The sequence below is a fragment of the Orbicella franksi genome, chromosome 9 (assembly GCF_964199315.1).
Source record: "Orbicella franksi chromosome 9, jaOrbFran1.1, whole genome shotgun sequence".
In the NCBI taxonomy this organism is placed as follows: domain Eukaryota; kingdom Metazoa; phylum Cnidaria; class Anthozoa; order Scleractinia; family Merulinidae; genus Orbicella; species Orbicella franksi.
This window is the reverse complement of record NC_138153.1, coordinates 25,022,170-25,042,401: the sequence shown is the minus strand read 5'-3', so window position 1 is coordinate 25,042,401 and position 20,232 is coordinate 25,022,170. Positions and strand designations below refer to the sequence as shown.

General features: G+C 38.4%; 1 protein-coding gene and 1 pseudogene across 10 annotated transcripts in view; both read right to left on the bottom strand.

Annotated features, from left to right (window-relative positions):
* Positions 1 to 26: 26 nt before the first annotated feature.
* LOC145498574 (protein Wnt-8b pseudogene) lies at positions 27 to 5,802 on the bottom strand (annotated as a pseudogene).
* A 1,484-nt stretch (positions 5,803 to 7,286) lies between these two features.
* LOC145496395 (uncharacterized) overlaps positions 7,287 to 20,232 on the bottom strand; it is a 37,204-nt gene continuing 24,258 nt past the window's right edge. For all 10 annotated transcript variants that reach the window (XM_081476026.1, XM_081476028.1, XM_081476030.1 and 7 more), the window contains 23 exons: positions 19,992 to 20,230; positions 19,201 to 19,341; positions 18,749 to 18,916; positions 18,361 to 18,435; positions 18,167 to 18,271; positions 17,958 to 18,013; positions 17,719 to 17,840; positions 16,160 to 16,231; positions 15,867 to 15,916; positions 15,668 to 15,775; positions 14,440 to 14,607; positions 13,790 to 13,885; positions 13,401 to 13,499; positions 13,195 to 13,305; positions 12,576 to 12,671; positions 12,109 to 12,190; positions 11,895 to 12,010; positions 11,545 to 11,638; positions 11,251 to 11,339; positions 10,642 to 10,737; positions 10,442 to 10,493; positions 10,080 to 10,177; positions 7,287 to 9,268 (listed from right to left, as the gene is read on the bottom strand). In XM_081476026.1, the coding sequence (XP_081332152.1) occupies positions 9,056 to 9,268; positions 10,080 to 10,177; positions 10,442 to 10,493; positions 10,642 to 10,737; positions 11,251 to 11,339; positions 11,545 to 11,638; positions 11,895 to 12,010; positions 12,109 to 12,190; positions 12,576 to 12,671; positions 13,195 to 13,305; positions 13,401 to 13,499; positions 13,790 to 13,885; positions 14,440 to 14,607; positions 15,668 to 15,775; positions 15,867 to 15,916; positions 16,160 to 16,231; positions 17,719 to 17,840; positions 17,958 to 18,013; positions 18,167 to 18,271; positions 18,361 to 18,435; positions 18,749 to 18,916; positions 19,201 to 19,341; positions 19,992 to 20,230 (2,546 nt within the window). In that variant the 3' untranslated portion in view covers positions 7,287 to 9,055. The remainder of the gene's footprint in view (positions 9,269 to 10,079; positions 10,178 to 10,441; positions 10,494 to 10,641; positions 10,738 to 11,250; positions 11,340 to 11,544; positions 11,639 to 11,894; positions 12,011 to 12,108; positions 12,191 to 12,575; positions 12,672 to 13,194; positions 13,306 to 13,400; positions 13,500 to 13,789; positions 13,886 to 14,439; positions 14,608 to 15,667; positions 15,776 to 15,866; positions 15,917 to 16,159; positions 16,232 to 17,718; positions 17,841 to 17,957; positions 18,014 to 18,166; positions 18,272 to 18,360; positions 18,436 to 18,748; positions 18,917 to 19,200; positions 19,342 to 19,991; positions 20,231 to 20,232) is intronic.

Sequence of the window (20,232 nt, the reverse complement as noted above, 5' to 3'; positions counted from 1 at the left end):
AACTTAGTACATCAATGATAAGTGACTAGGTCACACAATACATCCAATTTCAAAGCTACTTTGCTTACTGAAGAACTATCCACAAAAACCTTTAAACGTGTAAAAACGAGTCTAAAAAATAGCATTAATATTTCGGCCAAGATTCTGAAAGGAGCTTGAATCAAACTGCAGCTTAATGAACTATAGAAGTGATAAGTGAAACGGTTTCTATCCCAACCTATATTACACACAAGTTGTAAGCGAATACTTCACGGTGCAAACCTTACACTTAACAGTACAGCACCACACGAACTTACATCTACACTTGACTTGCTTCTTATGTTCTACTGTTCGGTGTCGCAGATTACAAGAGTTACAAAGAGACCTGCATTCCTCAGAGGATGAATTTTCACTTTGGCATGTCCTTCCCAGCATTCCAGGCGAGCCGGCGGTCGCGTTCCGTACACAGTAGTCTGGGGAAGAGTCGAGATAGACCAGCTTCTTTTCTTTTTTGGTCACCAGTCTGTCTCGTTTGTTGTCTCGTTTGTGAAACTTGTTGTTCAGGAATGATACACGGACAGCTGCGCTGTATTTCCGTTTCAGTTCTGATCCAATCACGTTAAAGGGGGCCAATTGCTTCCAGCAGGTTTTCAAATTGCAACCTCCGGTGACGCCATGACACTTGCATACTTTCCTGAGGCTTGCTCGAACAACCTGTTATGAATTGATAAAAATGACAACAGGCCATGAGAGATGGTAGTCAAAAGACACTGTTAATATGGGCGATATGGTGCCCTGAACAGTTCTTATTTTGGTTGTTTCAGTTTTTATCTTGTTTTTGCTGCAAGAACGCATAGTTATCAAGGGCCTGGCATTACATCAAGCTTTCGCCTTAGGTCACACACAAAGAAAAATTCTGATATTTGTCCCCACCCCAACTCCCGCCCAAAAACAAAAACAATAACCAGCTAAAGATTCCAGCCTCAGACGCGAAATTCTCTTCTAAATCTGAATCATCTTTAGACCAAACCAAAGTTGATTTCCTTTAAATTTAAAAGTCTCAAGCGTTTTCTTAAGCCAAACACAAATTACAACCCATCTTGTGACGCGGATCGACTTTGCGCAACACGGACAAGTGACAGTTTTGTTGTACTGAGTGACTCCGTTTGATTTGCTTCTAATGAACGGAAAACTAATTCATTAACTGGCTTAGCTTAATAAACTCCAGATCAGCTTTACCTTTCTTCCTACTTCGTTATTATGCAGGTTAAATGCTGTACGACCGTCGTTTCCTTTCTCCAGTTTGTCAATAAAGCGTCTCGTCTCCTTCTCTCCAAACTTGATGTCATCGCTGCAGCCTCCCCATTGCCATCCGCTGTTTGTTTTTGGTTGTTTTCTTGTCTTGCCGCACTTACATCCGGGTACTCTGTTCTGGCTGCACTGGTGAGTGAACTCGTGTGTAATGGCGGCTGAGCTGATAGCGTGAAGGAAAGCTGTTTCTCGAGTGGCTGAAATGAATTGAGGATACATCATTAGACTCGTGGCTACAATTATCTCAGGTATTTCGTTTCAGATTAATTAAACTTCGGTTGGACTAATTACAAGTGTTTCCACAAGCATGCCATGAATACTGTGAGAATTAATAGACGTTTTCACCGTTTTTGATGCCATCTTGCTTGGAAGGGAGGGGGGGGGGGGCAAATACAGCAAAAATCGCAGCAAACGTATGGAAAAAGTTTAAAAAATGTTTTAAAAACACTTCAGAGCTCAATTTTTCCGTGAGTTGATAGACATTAGATTCGCTTTTCTCCCCGTACATTTACTGTAATTTTTGCTGTGTTTGCCCCCGAAACAAGATGGCGTTACAAACCGTGAAAAGGTATATTTCCCTGACGAAAACAATGGATAACGTTCAAAACTGCAGTTGAAGCACAGGCGGTCCAAACTCGGAAACGTATAAAAGGGCTTATGTTACGCAACAGTCGAAATATAATGATCTGTATGGGAAAATCAAGTAGGGTTGTTCTTATTCATGCTCCTTCGAAGACGTATTTTTAGGCTTAAGAATGTAACCACTCATTTCCGAACTTGGGCCAATTGTGGCTGAAGTTTCACTTGCTCAGCAACACAGCACATTGACAAATTTCTTGGGAAAGTCTACATGGCAAAACATTTTGAATTCGCAGCAAACAAGTCCTGTTTCTCTTTACGTCTATAAAGTGCCTAACGATTTTTCTTTTAATTAATCAAACTGGAACAAAGCGTAACTTCAAATAACGGCTAGAATATTTACCCCCATTTGGGATATCAGTTAATAAGCACTTAATCAAAGAGTTTCAAATCCAACTTACCGTGAGTCAAAGTCGTCTTCACAAAGATGGGTAACTGTTTGTGAACAGTCTTGTCACCCAATGAACAGTTCCAGATCTCGTTTTTAAACTGTTGCCGACACTCCGTCAATCCACGATGGCCTCCCTCTCTAACAATGCGCAGTAATAATTCATAATTCTGGGGAAAAAGAAATGGAAATGAATGAAGAAAACAAATAAATGAAACGCTTAAAATTTTAGCCCAAACACCGGGGTGATTCTAATTCAAGATTCTAATTCAAGTTTCGTTCAGTTTCACGTTGCAAGAGGTAATGTACAGTTGAATGCAAGAACGAAGATTCCCACTAAATAATTCAAACCAAAGCGGAGCACAATAATCAGATAATATTAAAGAGGACAATCAAAGGGATTTTGCTGCCATTTTGATCAAAAACTTGCTGCATTTGTGACTAAGTACCCTAAATCAGATAAGAAAATAATGTGCCTAGAATATCAGGTTGAAGATATTACTAACATTGCTGAATAAGAGTAAACAGATATTTTCTACGACAAGGAAAGAGTTTTGGAAAAGTCTTGCTAGTTTTACAATTTGGGGTCAAAACCTGTGGCATTGACAACTCATGATCAAATATGTAAGAATCCCAAAGTGTAGTCTTACATCAAATTCATCAAAACAAGCTTAACTTTTTTCTTACAATAAAGCTAGATGTAAAGCGCAAGTTACCAAGTGAAACGGTCGAATATCAGATCGTTTCAATTCTGTTTTGCTTTTCCCCAATAAAAGCTACGCGTACGTTTCTATTCTCGTCGTCACAAATTTAGGACATAAACCATCAATCACTTAGAGTATACTGGCTCGTGGTTTGTTTTCATTTTCCTCTTGTCATACCAGTTTGTGAATAGGACATAACGCGAGATACAGTAGTGGAAACAATTGCGAGCACTGAATTATTACAACTGACATATGGTATCTTAAACAATCTATCTCCTCCCAGCACCTCACATGGATAAGCCCAAGAAGACAGACATTTTGAAATAGACCAATAACCGAATGGCAAGAAAAAAAAATCCCCAGGACAGCTTACGAAACACCGTTCTTTTCGAAACTGTAGGTATTGTAACAACTATCGATAGCGTAAACTGCAATAAATGATTTGCGTCCACCAGTCTTTTTTTACGTGCATCATCAATGAACTTGTCGCATTTCTTAGAAACAAACACATATACATCCACATATTCATACCTTTTTTCGCAGAAAGCCGTTGCGCAAGCCACCGTCAGATCTGCAACAAAATAAACATGATATTTAATTAAACTGCGCTCAACAATGAGAGAATATAATAAGACACTGACCTGGAAAGTTAGGACAAACACATTTTCTACATGGATTGAAGAGCTCGCGACAACATTCGAGTTTGAAAAATTTTGCGTCACCGATAATATCTTGAGATGTTACTAAGGATGGGAAATTTAAGTGGCTGACTAGCCATCATTCATTTCCAGACGTCAGCTATGTACTGAATTCGTAAAAGGTGAACATAAACTTTACAGTCATCTAACGGAAGACTAACTTGTCAGAATTGAGTCAAAAATATTGAGCGTTTTTGCTAACACATGCTACCCTCCTGATCTCCCATGCCTACAGCTAAAATGCTGCAGAGAGTAAAAACTCAAAGTGTTCTTGAACTGACTTAGATTAGCAATAAAACCTAACTAGTTTGTGACTTGGATCGAACTTACTAATGTCTATTCGAAAGCTCTGTGATAAAGTCCTTAGCAGTGTGAAGTTCATCACAAACGAGGACTAGGCGACGCGCGTGGACAACACGAGAATCCAGTCCTATTCTCAGAAAATATAGTGCGCGAGATTTGCCGAAAATGTTTGAAGTATAAATGAGATAAAACTTACGTGCTTCTGCTGTATCCTTGCGGAATATGAACCAAAACCAACAGAGTCACTAATAACAGCCAAGAAATCTTCATGATCAACGTTTGTGCACCTTCAGTCGTTGCGAGTAGTGATAAAGTGAAGAACGTTTGAGCGGGTTCCTTATATACTCATGGCTTTACAAATATAAACATAAACACGCTCATTAACTAAACACGCAAACAAAGGAGCAAAATGTCTTTAGTTATTAGAGATCCCACGCGAGACGAGGTGTGAGGTTTCAGGACAAAAGGTAAGTAAGTGAGATTTTTTCAACAATGAAAAGTCAAACAAAGGCATAATGATTTAAGCATTTTGTCTCTTCAAAACCTTTGCTTCTTGTCGAAATCTGATAATAAAAAAAAAAGTCTTGCGTAAGCTAATCTGTACGCTTGAAGTCGGTATGAACCTTTTTTCTATTCAAAATGATCGTAGTTTAATTTGTCCTGATCAGAAACAATTGCTTTTTATGATCTGTGTTAAGTCTTTAGCTTGCGCTCTTCAGAAATTACAGAAAGAAACTGATCGATTGAACACGCGAACAAACTTTGAAGTTTCTTCACGCGTTCAATCAGTTTGTTAAAACAAAATTAAGGGAGACTTATTCGCGAGATGATTTGTTAGTTTCTGTGATTTATTTTGTTAATATTGGCGTGAGTCGAGACCGAGGTGTAAGTTTCCAGTAAATAATAGAGGTGAGAGTTTTTGCTAATTACGTGGAACAAAACCGTCATAAAGTTCGGTCTTTGCTTTAATCAGGATGACATCTCAAGTATTTATTCTGTCCGTTAAATAAGTGAGAAATGTCACGCTTCACGTTTGCGCTAGCTTGTATACCTGTTACGCGCTTTACAAAGACGTTTAAAACTCAGAGGTGACTTAAGTTTTGAGTTTACGTTATATTTATCACAGAGTTTACCTGACCTGCGAAGTGTATATTTTTATTTTGTTAAAAACTAGATCATAGCGTAATGCAATTCAAGAGTTTTCATTGGCTTAGCTATCCTGGGTTATGAGCCATTATACCATGCTCTACAAATATGGTAAGCGTACGCGTGATTTTTTGGGGCGTTTTTATTGTTATTTTTGTTTTCTACATTTCGGGGGCTCTTTTAATAAAACAATTATTCCAGTCTCGCTTGTTGGATATGAGATGGTCCAACGCGCGCTCGTGGAATAATTAACAATTATACCCGTCTTTATAGCGTTACCAAACTCACCAGAAAAAAACTTGCACAAGTTCGTCCAAAAAAATTCTTTGACTTTAGTGTAAAACTGGTTATATTGTAAGCTATTTACATGACCGACACAAAGATGAGGTGTGAGTTTTCAGGACAATAGCAGAGGTGAGATTATTTCACAAAAATGAAAAATAAAACACAGCTATGATTATTATTGTCACTCTGTCAGATTCAAAACTTTTTTCGCCAAAATGTGATTAATAAAAATTTTGCTTGTAGCTGTAGTCCACAAAACGCTGGTTTTCTCTGGCGATGATCATAAGTACTAGCAAAATATGGAACACACTAAGGGACTGTTCAAAAGCGCTCTTGTTGGGAAATTTTCTTAACAGAAGGCGCTAACATGTTATTACTTCTGTGTATGTTTCTTGTGCTTATCCTCTAACGAAACCCAGCCTTACGCTATGAGTCAATGTAACAGTATCTGGTAAACTCCTTAGCGACGTAAATTATTTTGAAACCACGAACGACCAAGTCAAAGTATACATTTCTATCTAACAATAAGTACACAGTTACTAGCGTTTTATAACGAATTCTTTTCCGTTATTTGCTACGCTGTTGTAGATGGTGAGTAGCCTAGCAGAGTGCGCTTGTTAACAAACTAGCAACCTCTTCTTTGCGTTTTTTATATAGATGCAGTATTGAACGACTAGTAGATTTATAGATTATTCGCTCTCGATTTCTATGCGTGATAGTTGACTGGAGGGCGCTCGAGCTTATAAGGCGGTTTTCAAAAACGAGTGTCGAAAGTAATCGGGAAATTACATTGGTTTTGGTTTTACCACGGTTTGAGATGGCCTGTGTATATCCGCCCCCTTTCTTCGACTTTTTTGAGGGGAAGGGGCGGATGTACACACACACAGGCTAGGTTTAAGATTGGCTGAGTGGTTTCACGACCGCTCCAGCTTGAGATAACTATCGGCTGATGGTCAGTGCCCCGCGGAAATCTGACGTTCTGAAAACAAATATTTGCCAGTTAAGCGAAGCTTCGAGAGCAAATATGCTAGTTTGAAGAACATCAAATTTCCAACAAGCAATTATCAGACCGATAGTTCCGAGACATAAACACTGTTGTCTTTATTGTTCACAACTAAGTTTTTTTCCCCGAGCCATTTTAAAAATCATATTATTTTCAACTTTTCAGATGAAAGGCGTGAAAGCCAAATGCAAAATATGAAAAAGAAAAAAGACCAAAACCCACTAAATGTAGATCAATCAATCTTTCACTTTTTTTTCTATAAGCCTGCCTGTTTGCAAAACAATTTTCACGAACGAGTACTATCCATTCGGGTATTTTCATCGACGTGCACTATGGGCTAATAGAGTCTCCGCCGATGAACACTATCGCGTCACGTGAATAGTTGAAACCAATGGTGAACTATAATGGCTGATAGTATACGAGTAACTCAGTCAATCATAACTGTCGCGTAAGTATACCAGTAGAATTCACTTAACAATTAGATTATGAGCTCGAGATTTCTATCGCGCATAGAAATAGAGAGCGAATAATCTAATTGTTTTAGTATAAATCTACCAGTCATTGAAATCTTTATCTTAATTTTCTTCACAGACAAGAAAACGCAAAGAAGCAGGCGCCATTTTGTTAACAAGCGCTCACTGCTACGTTACTCACTATCTACAACAGAATAGATAGTGAGTAGCGTAACCAATCAGAGAACGGCTTTTGTGATAGAACCCCAGTAGATTTATACTAACTGTTAACGATTAGATTATTCGCTCTCGATTACTATGAGGTGATAGTTGATGAGGCCGAAGGCCGAATCAACTATCGCCTCATAGAAATCGAGAGCGAATAATCTAATTATCTTAGTAGATTTCGAACTGAAATTTCCTTCAAATATTCTGTTCTTAGTATTAAACTTCCTGCTTCAGAGAATTCGCGCGGACTGAATTAATTGTCAATTTGACATTTGCAGTTGTGTACGCGCGCTTATCAATTTCTTTCAAAAATTTCGATCTATTTTAATTCAAGAAACCGTCAATGTCCTCATTTTAGTCTTCTCAGGAATTTTGTTTATTCATTTGCTTCTAAATGTTCTTTCAAAGCTTCGGAGAAACGTGGTAACGTTGCAATTTTGTCCACCACACCAAGCCACTGCACACTAATGGAATAGATAGTGAGTAGCGTAGCCAATCAGAGAACGCCATTCGTGATAGAACTCTAGTGGATTTATACAGTATAAATCTACTGGAGTTCTATCACGAATACCGTTCTTCTATTGGCTAAGCTACGCACTATATATTTTGTTGTTACTTTGCCCTAGTTGACTATCACGCGATATAAATCTCATCTCATAACAATAGAGATGAGATTTTTTCTCGCAAATGTGACCTGAAAATCAACCAAGAGTCAAAAGACAGATTGGATTTGTGTTATTTTATTCTCTTTTTTCATATCTTTTATCCTTCATAACACACGTCAAACATAATCTTTTTTTTTGTTTGTGCTACAACATGAAAACTATGAAATAACAAACTTCCCTCTAAAATATGACAGGTGTCATTAAACTGTACAATGTATTTTGTCGCGAAAGATGAAAATAAATAACTATACCTTTGATGAGTTTGGTACTTCTATTTAAGAATATCGTTCATGAAATTCTCATAACCCACTGGTTTACGGTCATTAACGCAACGAGAACTCGAAAGTCTGTATAAGTCAAGAAGCTACAACTTGATCTCTTCTGAATTGAAAGTCTCCTGTTTGCATCAGGTTTGTAAACGCGCGCGTTTTCTAGTTCTAAAATATATATGATTATTTCTCGCTCTGTCACACAGTTTATAAATATTGAAAGCGCCTAACAATTGAAAAGGGTATTAACAAGTTGTTTTCTCGTATCTAGACAAGGGTGTTAATGTTTTCACCCAGTCTTTACTATGTTGCAAAAGAGACAATTCAGTCTACTTAACTTTTCATTCCTTGATTTGTACTAATAACAGAAACGCTGGAACTGTAACTTGAGAATTTTTTCCCCGTAGCACTTTTGCATTTCTCGATCTCCCTATTTACAATTTCAATTCCTCCCAATATTAAAATTTTGCTCCTGAAATTCTCTTCTCTTTCATCCCTTGAAAACCTCTGCAGTGATCTAACACATTGCGCATAATAAAGTTAAATTTCTCATCCTGGATACTTTTAAGTTTTGCACACAAAAGGGTAAATCGGAATCGTCTTTATGTAAAAGTATCACCACAATCTTGCTCTTCTTGTAAGTTATAAAGTGGTTCCAAGGAGGACAAATGTATAACATAACGTAACGTCACGTAACGTAACACCTCGCTTATGACGGACACCTCAATAGGACATGGTATAACGAAGAACAACGCATCAACAGATTTCTTTATGGCTCGGTTGATGGCCTGCTGGAATAGCTCTTTTGACCTGACATCTGTAGATTCATTCAACTTTTACTTCATGAAGAGCCACTGACCTGCCTGTTCAAGGTAGTGACGTTTCTTTTAAGGTAGATAGACGAGGCTCAATTCAATGGTGCAATTAAAAGTTGCTAGCATCCAGAATTTTCACTGAAAATCCGTTGTAAATGGCTCGCATTTCGTCAACACTTTGATTCAATTGGTTTGTAGTAAGAGAGCATTTGCGTTTGACTCATGACTGTCTCATCTGGTGATTTGGGACCCGAGTCTTGTTCGCTTTCTCCTTCGTTCACATTTTGAAGAGCGCTCATCTTTTCTGTTTCAGCTGCTAGTTCTAGCGCGACTGCCTCTGACCATCTGCTCTGGGCCGCTTTTAGCGTGCTTGTCCAGGTCTCCTGTAAGTTACAACATATCATCGTGTAAGAAAGGTTTCTATCCCCAAACACAAAGATTTTCGACCACGTTCTGTAAAGGATAGATTAGCACTACTAGATCATTTGTAATAATTACTTTATTACTTCGAAAAATTACGAAGATTGACCACTTATATCTGTTCAATACCTCTCATTTGGGTTATAAGCTACCGTTTTTTTCTTAAATATTTTTCTGAGGTATAGAGTATCCCTTTAAAGTTTTATGGGTCATATAAAGAACAGTTATAGATAGAATACGGAGTAAAGTCAGCTACTGTTTAACCATTCCTACACTGGCAAGGAATTATCAGAATTATAGCAGTACTCTTCTAATAAACACATTTCAAACTGATGAATGAGCCACAACGAGCCAGAAGACGAATGCACTTTAGCAACCTCTGTAACGATTTACCAAGTTTAAGTCGGCACTTTTGAGAAGAATTTAACGTTCCTTGTTGAAGTCGTTAATCAGAATTATCCTATAGAGCGTATTCACTCACGTGTCCTGCAGCCATACAAATTTATTGGAACAAAAATAATTGTTTACATAAGAAAAGAGTTGAACTCCCACAGGATTGGTTTGGTACACCAACATGGCCGCCGTTTCATTGCTTTGGAACACCAATATGGCTGCCATGACGGCAGGTGCATACGCTCCATAGCTAGAGTCTATTGGGTTTCCTTGGTCACAATGCATATCGAGAAGCCTTGATTAAGCCCTCAGCTTTTATAAGGGAGGATGTTTAATAACCACAAGAATCTTTGACCATAAAACTTGACCATAAAACGTTACCTTGAGGTTCTGTGATGGTGCTTGTAGAGTGTAAAGACCAACAGTTTGTTTGAATCTACTGTAATGGATGATTATGAACGAATTCTTTAAGGTGCTTCCTAAATAAAACACATCAAAAATTCCATTAGGATTGTTTAAAAGGCATTTTATTGTTAGTAAAATTAAAACTGATTCAGGGTAACGCATGAACTGGCGTTGCTGTTTATAGGTCCGCATAAATTCACGCGTACAGGAATACCATATAATGGTATTCAACGTATTCAAAACTCAACTGTTTTTAACAGTTTGAAATTTAACGAATTCTTTTTCTTCACAATACTTCATTCCTTTATTATTTCTTGTTAAACGCTTCAGTAACATACCTGCATGTGTGGCTTCGGCATCAATAATGATGAATCTGTCCAGTGGAATTGGCTGCAAATACAACAAGAAGTTTTCCTTCATATTGGCGAATCACTGGAGTATTTAGCAGAGGAAGCTCTACGGACTTGAATCTTACTCTAACAGTTAGAGTGTTTCTCTCTTTCACGACTAAATTATGAGCACAGTTAAATATAAATACCTGTTTATAGACTGTGTACTGGGCTCCAGACATGCTACGTCTGACCACGGGAGGGGTGGGCGGGGGACTGTCTGTCATTCCAGTAAGATTCAGTTTCTGTACCAATGAAGGATGCTTTGATTATAAATTTATAGCGACAACATAATCAACAACACCAGTTAAAGAGTAATGGCAATTCCGTTATTAAACGCAGATTATGCTTTCAAATTACACGAGTTATAGAAATGTCATGAAATAAAATGTTATAGAAATAAATTCAATTTAATGTAGAGATCAGAAACAAAAATTTGAACCCTGATAATGGAAAAAAAAATGTTGTCCTTCTCACTTCTATCAATATGAAACTTTCACTGCTGTTTATTGAAATGTCGATCTAAAAGCTATAACGTTCAATCATTTTCATGCTAAAATACTTCTTTAATGATTAGCCTCCATAATCCCTTACTATTTCTAATAAGGACTAATCAACCATCCGCCTACTGAAACAGCTAAATAGTCTGAAATAGAGTGCTTTCTTTTATTTTTGTGTGATATATTGAAAGTTGTAGGGACCCGCGTGTAACTTGGATTAATTTATATCAGTTTATTACATTTCGTCCGAATTCCTACCTTGTTCATCTTTGGCGGCAGTTTTCGGAATTTTGTAAGAAGAAGCATATCATCAAATAGAAAGGCATACACATCGACTTTAGCATTTTCTGAAAATTAAAGCAATTATTGCAGATCAGTTGTGTGTCACTGCATCGAAATTAACTGAACTGAAATTCATTGAGGTAAAAAGAACCTTCTAGTCACTCAGTTGACTGTTTAGGTCAGCAGATTCTTTATTAAAACTGCGATGTTTTCCTGACATGCTGCGAGGATTTCGCAAAATACACTGCACGCAAACGAGTAATGGCTTACCAAGCAAAGTTAGTGGTCCCTCGTACAGCAGTTGTCTCTTAGGACTTGCTAATAGACTCTCGCATGGCTGTTTGGTTAATATACCTCTCAGGAACTACAGAAACAAAAAAAGACAAGGACTTCAGTAAAGCGGAAATTTAAGTTGATCGAATTGGAGGACAAACGAGTGAAGGGTTCCAATCTTTCAGACTGACTGACTGACTGACTGACTAATTCAATGATTGATTGATTGTTTGACTGATTGAGTGAGTGAGTGGATGAGTGATTGATTGACTGACTGACTGACTGACTGACTGACTGACTGACTGACTGATTGATTGGAATTAGTATTCATCGATCTACTTCCTCACCTCGGGTACATAGGTCTTTGGATCCAGCTCAGTAATAGAGGGCCAAACTAAACTACTTTGAAGCTCTTGTAACCTTTCGTAGTTTGCCCGAGACTTGACTTTACCTTCCAGTTCCTCTGTGGAAAATCAAAGTATTTATGTATTATTTTTCGTATTCTTTAAAAGCTTGACTTTTAGGACGCAAAAGCAGTCATCAAAAGACATCTTCACTTACGTATTGAAAGCTCTACAGCCTTAATAATGGAGGACAGAGAACTGTGTTGTTCATCGCCTTCAGCAGTTCGTTTCCTGATGTTCTGAAATTGAAGTAGAATTTCTTTAGATGAAACATTTCATTTCTCTCTGTTCTACCGACATTTCATTATAGTGTGTGCTTCAAGGCAATATTTTGATATGTTTTGTTCCTTGTGGATTCATTTATTACTTCATGGTTAAAGAAACATAGGTAAAGTCTGCATATGAGCCAAGTGGCCCACCAGGCCGGAGCTTATCCCGGTTTCTGTAGCATGAAGCGACTAGGAATATTTCTACTCCCCCTTGGATGGGAAACACGACACAATGTCCCCGGCCAGAGCTCGACCCCGGATCGCTCGATCCGGAGTCGAACGCACTAACCACGAGGCCACCGCGCCTCCACTAACATAGAAATCTCTAGATTGTTTTTTTTTTTTCGAGTTTTACCTTGAGTAGCAGTGGATACTTGGTAAGATGTTGTAGTGGCGCCACTAAGAGGTCGGTGATTTGAAGTCTGTTACATCTAGCATTAGACTCACACCACTAGAAAAATATAGGAGAGCAACAGCAAATATGAGAACAGAAGCATAAACAGTGGAGGAAGGGAGGGCGACTGCCTTCCTGGTAAACCTTCCAGTTAACCTATGATTCATACTTCCTCGAATTTTCTTCCGTTCAGCTCGTTCGCTTACTAAAAGTAATTCGAGGAGGTAAAGCACTTAGTGGAACTTCCGAAAGACCCAACGCAGACAAAGAGAGAAACGGCTTACAAGTAGTGAAAACTTAATTTAGTTTTTATTAACATTACAACGGCCAGGTTGGAAGCCGTCCACGACCGGTGCTAGAGGAGGTTTTAGCTTAAGCAAGAGTTTAAAAACAAAATAATCATCGTCATCACTACTAATTCTCCGGCTTTGTTTCATTGGGGACACAGGGCGTCCATAATTTTTTGAGCCATTCTTTTGCCCTCGTACCAAGTCTTGTTAATCTCCCTTAGTTCTTTTTAGATGTTTCTCTGCCATGTAATCCTGGGCCAACAAAAATGCTGAGTAAAATATAATATTACCTTCATAAACTCCTGGAAGTCTTCATCCTTCTTCAGTGAGTCCAAATAACTAAGAGCTTTAGAGTAATTCAGACAATATTTCTGATACTGTGGGTGAACTTTGCGACTGAACTGAAAATAAGAAGCGACACCACATTACCGGTTAGTCAAAGTGAATAGAGTACTACAGTTCATAGTAGAGAAAGAGTAATAAAACAAGTACTTACCTCAGTAAAAGCGGAGACGACAGATGCGGTACTTCCAAACTGTGTGGGTTGCTCGCTTTGGAACACTTGCAGAAGATTCTTTGCAAATCTCGTGCTTACCTGCAAAGTAACATAATTTAGAGATAAGTATACAATGCTAAATACACTACATAACATTTGAATGATACAGTCTAATCAAATATTCTATTTGCCTGCCTTTCTTATATTTACGCGAAAAATTCCGCATAACATCTTCGCAGTAACATTTAAGTGAAATTGTTACGAGACGACCGAGGGGTACTATATATGACAATCATGAATGTGTCTTAAGTTTTGTTCAGTAGTACACTGTTTGACAAAATGGGTGCATTGTTCTCAGAACTTGTAGTTAACAGTTTGTCTTCCATTACCTCACAGAGTTCTTCAAGATTACAGAAGATTTTGTTGCCATCCACATGTTGCAAATGTCCCATTTGTTGAATCTCTTTCAAAGGTTCGAGGAACACCTGACCAAAAAGGCAAATTAAAGAAAAACAGTTGACAGGCCGGGTAATTAGAAAAATCAAGGATAGGGTACTGGAAGTAAGAGCTTCTATTACTGTAGTTAACTTCAAACTGTAAACTAACGGAGGCTGGGGAAACACCCATGAAAAAACGCCCTAGCAAACTTGAAGTACTTTACTGAAGGATCAACAAAGCTAAGGGATTCGAGGATACTAATTAGTAACTTCAAACTTCTAAATGGTTTTACCAAAGTGATTAACTGAACTACGTCAGAGTTGTTGTGCATTTCCTCTTCATCCTCTATGGGAAAACTGGAAATGTTTCGCGACATAAGGAAGTAACATTTATTTATGAAGAGAGCTCCTTCACTGTACAATGCAAACTATTATCAATAGAATCTCTGTTAAAATAAAATATAAAACATAAAGCGATACTTGTACTATCCTAGCGTCAAACAATGCAACTTAATCTGACAGGAGAATTCAAGTTGTAAGAAGCGCATTCTAAACATCGTCGGCATTTGATCGGAAATCTTTAGTAGCCACCCAAACCTTACCTCTTTAAGAACCAATAGATGACTCATTAGATAAACAACCTCGCTATGAAACAGTTCCCATACTGCTTCGCGTCTTTTGGTCTCGTGATCAGACAGTGTAGCTTCAGATCGAGGTCTTCTCGGACTTCTCTCCAGGCTCTGCCCCATAAGCAGAGTCCAGTGACTATTCTGTAAAGGATGAAAAATCGCCGAATATGATTTCGTTAGACAAAAGCTAGGACTCTTTCTTTTTTTCCACTTTTTTCTCTTCATTGAATAATTACGGACTTGATGACAAGTAGAGGTGAACATTTATGAAATGGCATAAGAAATCAGAAAAAGAATTGGGAATTCAAAAACGCTGAGAGGAATCTCTTACGAGAGTACTTAACTTAGCAACAGTCTAACGTGTCAATGGATTGATTACCACCTAACAATTCTAATTTAAACTAAATCTTCAATTTCCTATTTTTTTTTTTAATTTCTCAAATCCCCACTTCTTTGTTCTTCTTTCTGCACATTCCAAACATCGACGAAACAAATGAGTTCTTAAACGATTGTGGAATCTCGCTCTGCGAACAAAAATGACATTTTAGATTGCATGAAGCCACAAATAAATTTTGCCAGAATAGAGCGGAAAGGTTGGGGGAGGGAAGCGTTAGTTTTCAGCCATAATCCCCTTGAGTCCAAAGCCTTTTGTAATTCTACTTTTTGTTGTCGAATGCGGAACTATCGTTATGAAGTAAAGCCAGTGGTTAGTCTACTAAAAACTAATGATCCGGTTAAATATGAAAAAAATCCGGAAAAAACGCCCACAGGATAAATAAGCCGTTTCGCCGAGTATCCGCTCAACTATTATACGTCCAGCAAATTTTACCTCGAGATATGGATTAAAAAATTGACTAACCTGAAATAACTTATGAATAGAAAGCAATTTCTTACTGGATTTCCATGTCTTACTGAACAAATTTTGAATATTCTCAACGGCATTTCAAACAAACTTTATCAGTTTCGTGCCCTTTACGTCTTCAGTATTGTCCATTTCGCAATTCATTTCATAGCTCTTCATCGTTATTCAACCTTACTTCCTAACTATTCGCTTCACGAGTACCATTCTAAAACAATATGATTAATATTGCTTGTTTTCCATGATCTGCGTAGGTCTCTGAGCTTACAAAAATAGACAAGTGCCCCTTAAATGATATTAGGATCACAGTAATGAGTTGATTCGATGTACATAATTATTCACCTTAAATTCGGACAGATCGTGTTTCACAATTGCTTTTGGGGTCTCCCTCATGCGGGCCAAGCTTTCTCTGAAATCTTCACCTTGTCTGGCTTTGTCTTTCAGTAACAGCTATCGTGATAAACAGAAAACAAAACTCGTTGAGCGAAATAACAATATAACTAATGTCACGAAAACCGAGAAGGATTAAATTTGCCCTCACCATCTTCTTATTTCGTCTGAGAATTGACCATCTTGATCGCTTTTCAGGATCTAAGACCAGATAAGACAGAGGTTAGAATAAAGCTTGTCATTTGTTAGAAATATGCCGAATTTGCTCGCCCACGTCGAAAGACTTCGGAAGGCCGAGAGATCTCGAGCGTCTGAAATCGTGCCTCGCTCGGAGTGAGACGACAATGTTCAGTTGCCGACCAGAAAATATTTGCAAGCAGCAACGGCTTAAAACACATATTACAAACTATGGTTGCATTCTACTTAGCAGTTTGTTTTGTTTACCTATACTGTTGAGTGAAGTCGATGAGCCAGAGAGCTCCTTCTTCTCTCGGATGACGCTTAAGTGCTTTCCTTCTGTAAAAAAAAATAACAAAGGATATAACGAAACTATCAAACTCTCTCTTTGAAACCAAAACGGCGCCTCGAATTCTGCTTGTCGTACCGCACATTAGCAGCATGTTCTTGGCAGCAAGTAAATTCGCTACAAAGGTGCGACAAACTCAAAATAAGTGGAAACTTTCCGGCAACTGAAATTTTCCAAACCCTACAAACTTTTCTCACGCGTGTTCAATTTTCAAAGCTCCTCCAATCTGTTAATCTTCATTTGTGCAGAATAACTCCAAATTAGTTAGAGAACAGCGGCGTTTGATAATGTGTTCCGGCCCCGAACCCGGATCGTGAATGCATGGCAAGAAAATAAAATAAAACAAAATATACTGAACAAAGAAAGTTCTGGAGGTTATCACACCTGACCAGAACTTGACCATTTTTATCGGCTTTAAGGGCACATGGTCATGCAACCGTAAATTACTTTTCATGCACAAAAAATCAACAACAAGAAGACTCCAAATTATCATTTGCAAGGTGACTCAGCTAAATAGCCTATGTGAGAGGGAATGGTTCAAAATGAACAAGTTTTGACACCGTTAAAAACCATCGGTTTTTTCTCGTTGCGGTTTTCTCCAGCAGTTTACTGAATGCGGCACAAAGAAACATTCCAAAAATTCTTGAAAAGTTTCAAGGTTCGCCGCAATTGCCGCTAAAAAAACGTTGCCAAATAATGCTGCTCTATTCTTTTCGAGTTTAACTTCTTCACTTTCAGAACTTTAATCAAACTTCAGACTAAAACAGAAATTTCAACGCAATGTGAACAAAAATGTAAAAAAAAGTGTTCAAAGTAAGTCCAAAATTTATGCACTTTATTTATGCACAATTTATTTGTACAAATTAGTTAAGAATGGTCACTTTTCCGCGCTAAATACGGATCACGTGCCTGTTTCCGGTCGTTCCCATCCGTTGCTTGGCGGTATTGATCTCCTCACCCAAAAAAAAAAAATTATTTTGTATTTGATAGTTCAAGCATTTGTTTTGTAACCGGTTTCTAGATTAACCGAAAATTCAGATTTTAATATAAAAAACCGTGGAGGTTAGATTATAATAAGCTTATAAGAATAATGCGCAGCTGTAATTCTGTTGTATAGATATTGCAATCCATTCAAGCACAAATAGTGATTTGATTTCACTTAAATTGGTGGCATTCATCCACTCAAGGAATGGGCAAACGCCTTTTTTTGTTTAACTTATTGTTGTTTTCTCATGTCCTGGTTTAAGACGTAGTTTTGTTTATTTTATAATCTTTTAGGTCAAATGAATTTGAATAGCTAGTTTTGTTCGGCAAGAACGATCACAGCTGCAAAGACGCCTCGGCCCGAAGCAAAATCGTGAGAGATCTGAAGGCGAGCGTGAAAAAACAATGAGATCAAAAACAAAAACCATACAAATTCCCTTATGTTTCTGTTGCATCAAAAACTGCTATTCACAAAAACACGACATTTTCTTACCCATTTGCTCTCCTTGAACATTAAGCACGTGAAGGTCCATCTGGTAATGGTCCCCAGGCATGGACACGACAGCGGACCCTCGTCGTTGGCGCGTTGACCGAGCATGCGTGAACACGGAGTCACTAAAAATAAATCAAAGTGTGCGTTTTAGTACATTTGTTTAAACTCTTTTATACTCCCTAAGTGTTTGATAGACTGTCACATCAGCAGGGTAAAGAGAAAACTCGGTCATTACGTACTCTTCTTCATCGGCCATCGTTTCTTCTTTTGGGTTTTCATCGATTGTTCGTGGACTCTGAAAGAACAAAAACATTTTTTCAGTATGCAGGTGTCACTGAGACACACACGGTGGACAAACTGTCTAAAACTATTACTTTAAGAGCTAAAAGCGTACGATTGACAATTTTCAAAAATGGTTCACGATATATAGGATCAATGTTTCTTTTACCGGCATTGTGCCTGCTCGAGATCTCTTTCTGCGGTTGTTCAGGAATTCTGCAATGTCGGCAGCAAGGCTCTCGGCGTTTTCTCTTTCGATATCCCCTTCAAATTTCTGAAAAAAGTTAAATAAGTCAACATTTGCAAAGAGTTTACTTCAGAGATGATTTATATCTAACACTGAACGATAGCGGCTTTCCTTACCAGTGACACTGAAGTTTGGCGGTGTTTCTTGACGTAAATTTCGTCGTCGTCGATCGACTTCCTTCTTAAACGGTTCTAAAATAAAACAAGAGTAGCGTAAGTCGAGTAACTCACCAGTGTAACTGACTTTAACAATGTCAAACACATTCTCAGCATCTCAGAACGTCTTCAGCACAAAGTTTGTCAGCACAAAGTTCACCTGGGCATGATTGATATCCAGTTTCTCCTTAGAACATCTAATTTTATCAAGCAGATGGGTGATAAGAATATTGACAATTATCAATTTGGGGATATCGTCTTTGTGTATAACCAAATTCTCACAACTATTATTAAACAAATTTGTGGGAATAATTAAGTAGCTTGGTGAAGAATAATCAATTATATGTACCGTTTGCACATTGTCTTTACTCTGTGCTTGCACGCCCATGGTGGACAGGTAATGTCCAAAGGATTCGACCGGAAGTGACACTGTGTGTGCCAGTTTCCTTCTCAACTGTGGACTGCCTTGTGGACTTGGCCCGGGACTGGGAGCGGCTTGAACCTCAGAAAGAATTCTCTGAAATATAAACATATCATTGTAAAAAGTATAAAGCTGAGTCTTACCACATATCTTTTATGTCATTGTGTGTGTTTTGAAATTCAGCTGTGGTGATAAGTCAAGATATGTTTCTGCCGCGCAATGTACGAAGGCTTTTGCGGTACACTATCACATATTCTTGACAAGGAGACCCCTAGCTCTTCCTTTGTACTCTCACGACTTCGCTATTTTAAAAAGGGTTTTTTTTTCTTTGTGGAAGTGATTATTTTTGGATATGAGTACCACAATGCACTGCGGCTCACCTGATGCCTCTCTCTGATATCTGCGTCCTCTTCAAGAGTCAGAGGTGATGACCGCGGCGATCTCTGGGGTGCTAAACCTTCTTCATTTATTTGAGAGGGAGTTGGGGACGAAGAACTTGAGGCCAGATCATCTTGAGAATGCTGTTAGACGAAACAAGAGCAACTCGTTAAAACAAGGAAAAATTACACTGGTCAGTCTATCTTGACTAAAAAGCGATTTTTATGCTATATTGACTTGTCTGTCTGTCTTTCCTTATTGTGCTTCTAGTCCTCCTCTGTGTAAGCTGTTTTTACTGTGCTTCATTACAGACAGAAAACTACAACATGAGTGTTTTCGCTACGATCCCAGCAAAAAGGTTTAGGAACACTTGACTAGTTTGTAGCCTTCTTTCAGTGTCTAGTTTGAAAATAACCGATGATGTACACTCACAAGAATTCCCTTAGAAGATATTTTCCCTAACACTCTCTGAGCAGCTCCCAACGGCGTCGAAGTCTTCTAGGTTGTACAAGATGTTTGAGGTATGCGAACTCCCGGCCTTACAGGAGAGGTGGGGTGGGGTGGGGTGCGGAACATTGCTGTTTTCATTGACAACACAGAAAGTGTACCAAACGTTTTTTTCCAGGATTTTAGTTCTAGGAGTGTCATAGTTCCTCAGTGCATGACAGCATGAGGAAGATGTTGCTGAGACTTCAAACTTAAGGACTGATTTGATTGACCGTCGCAAAACCAGACCACGGACCACGAGCCCGCCAGTGACATAAGTAGTGTAATCTACAAAGCTTAAACTTACCCTCGAAATGGGAGATGGTGATCTGGAGCTGTCTTCACTCGCATTATCCTCCTCATATGGTGAAATAGTCACCTCAGGGACTGTAGTTAGCTCAGCATCGTGGAACGATGAGGGTCTTGAACGTATCATGAAGTCAGATGACAGGGGGTTATTTCCATCTGACACGCGACGCTTTGGAATGGACGCGGCATCTTTGCGATAGGGGTTCTTAGTCCTTGCTGTGCTTTCTCCACACCCGTCT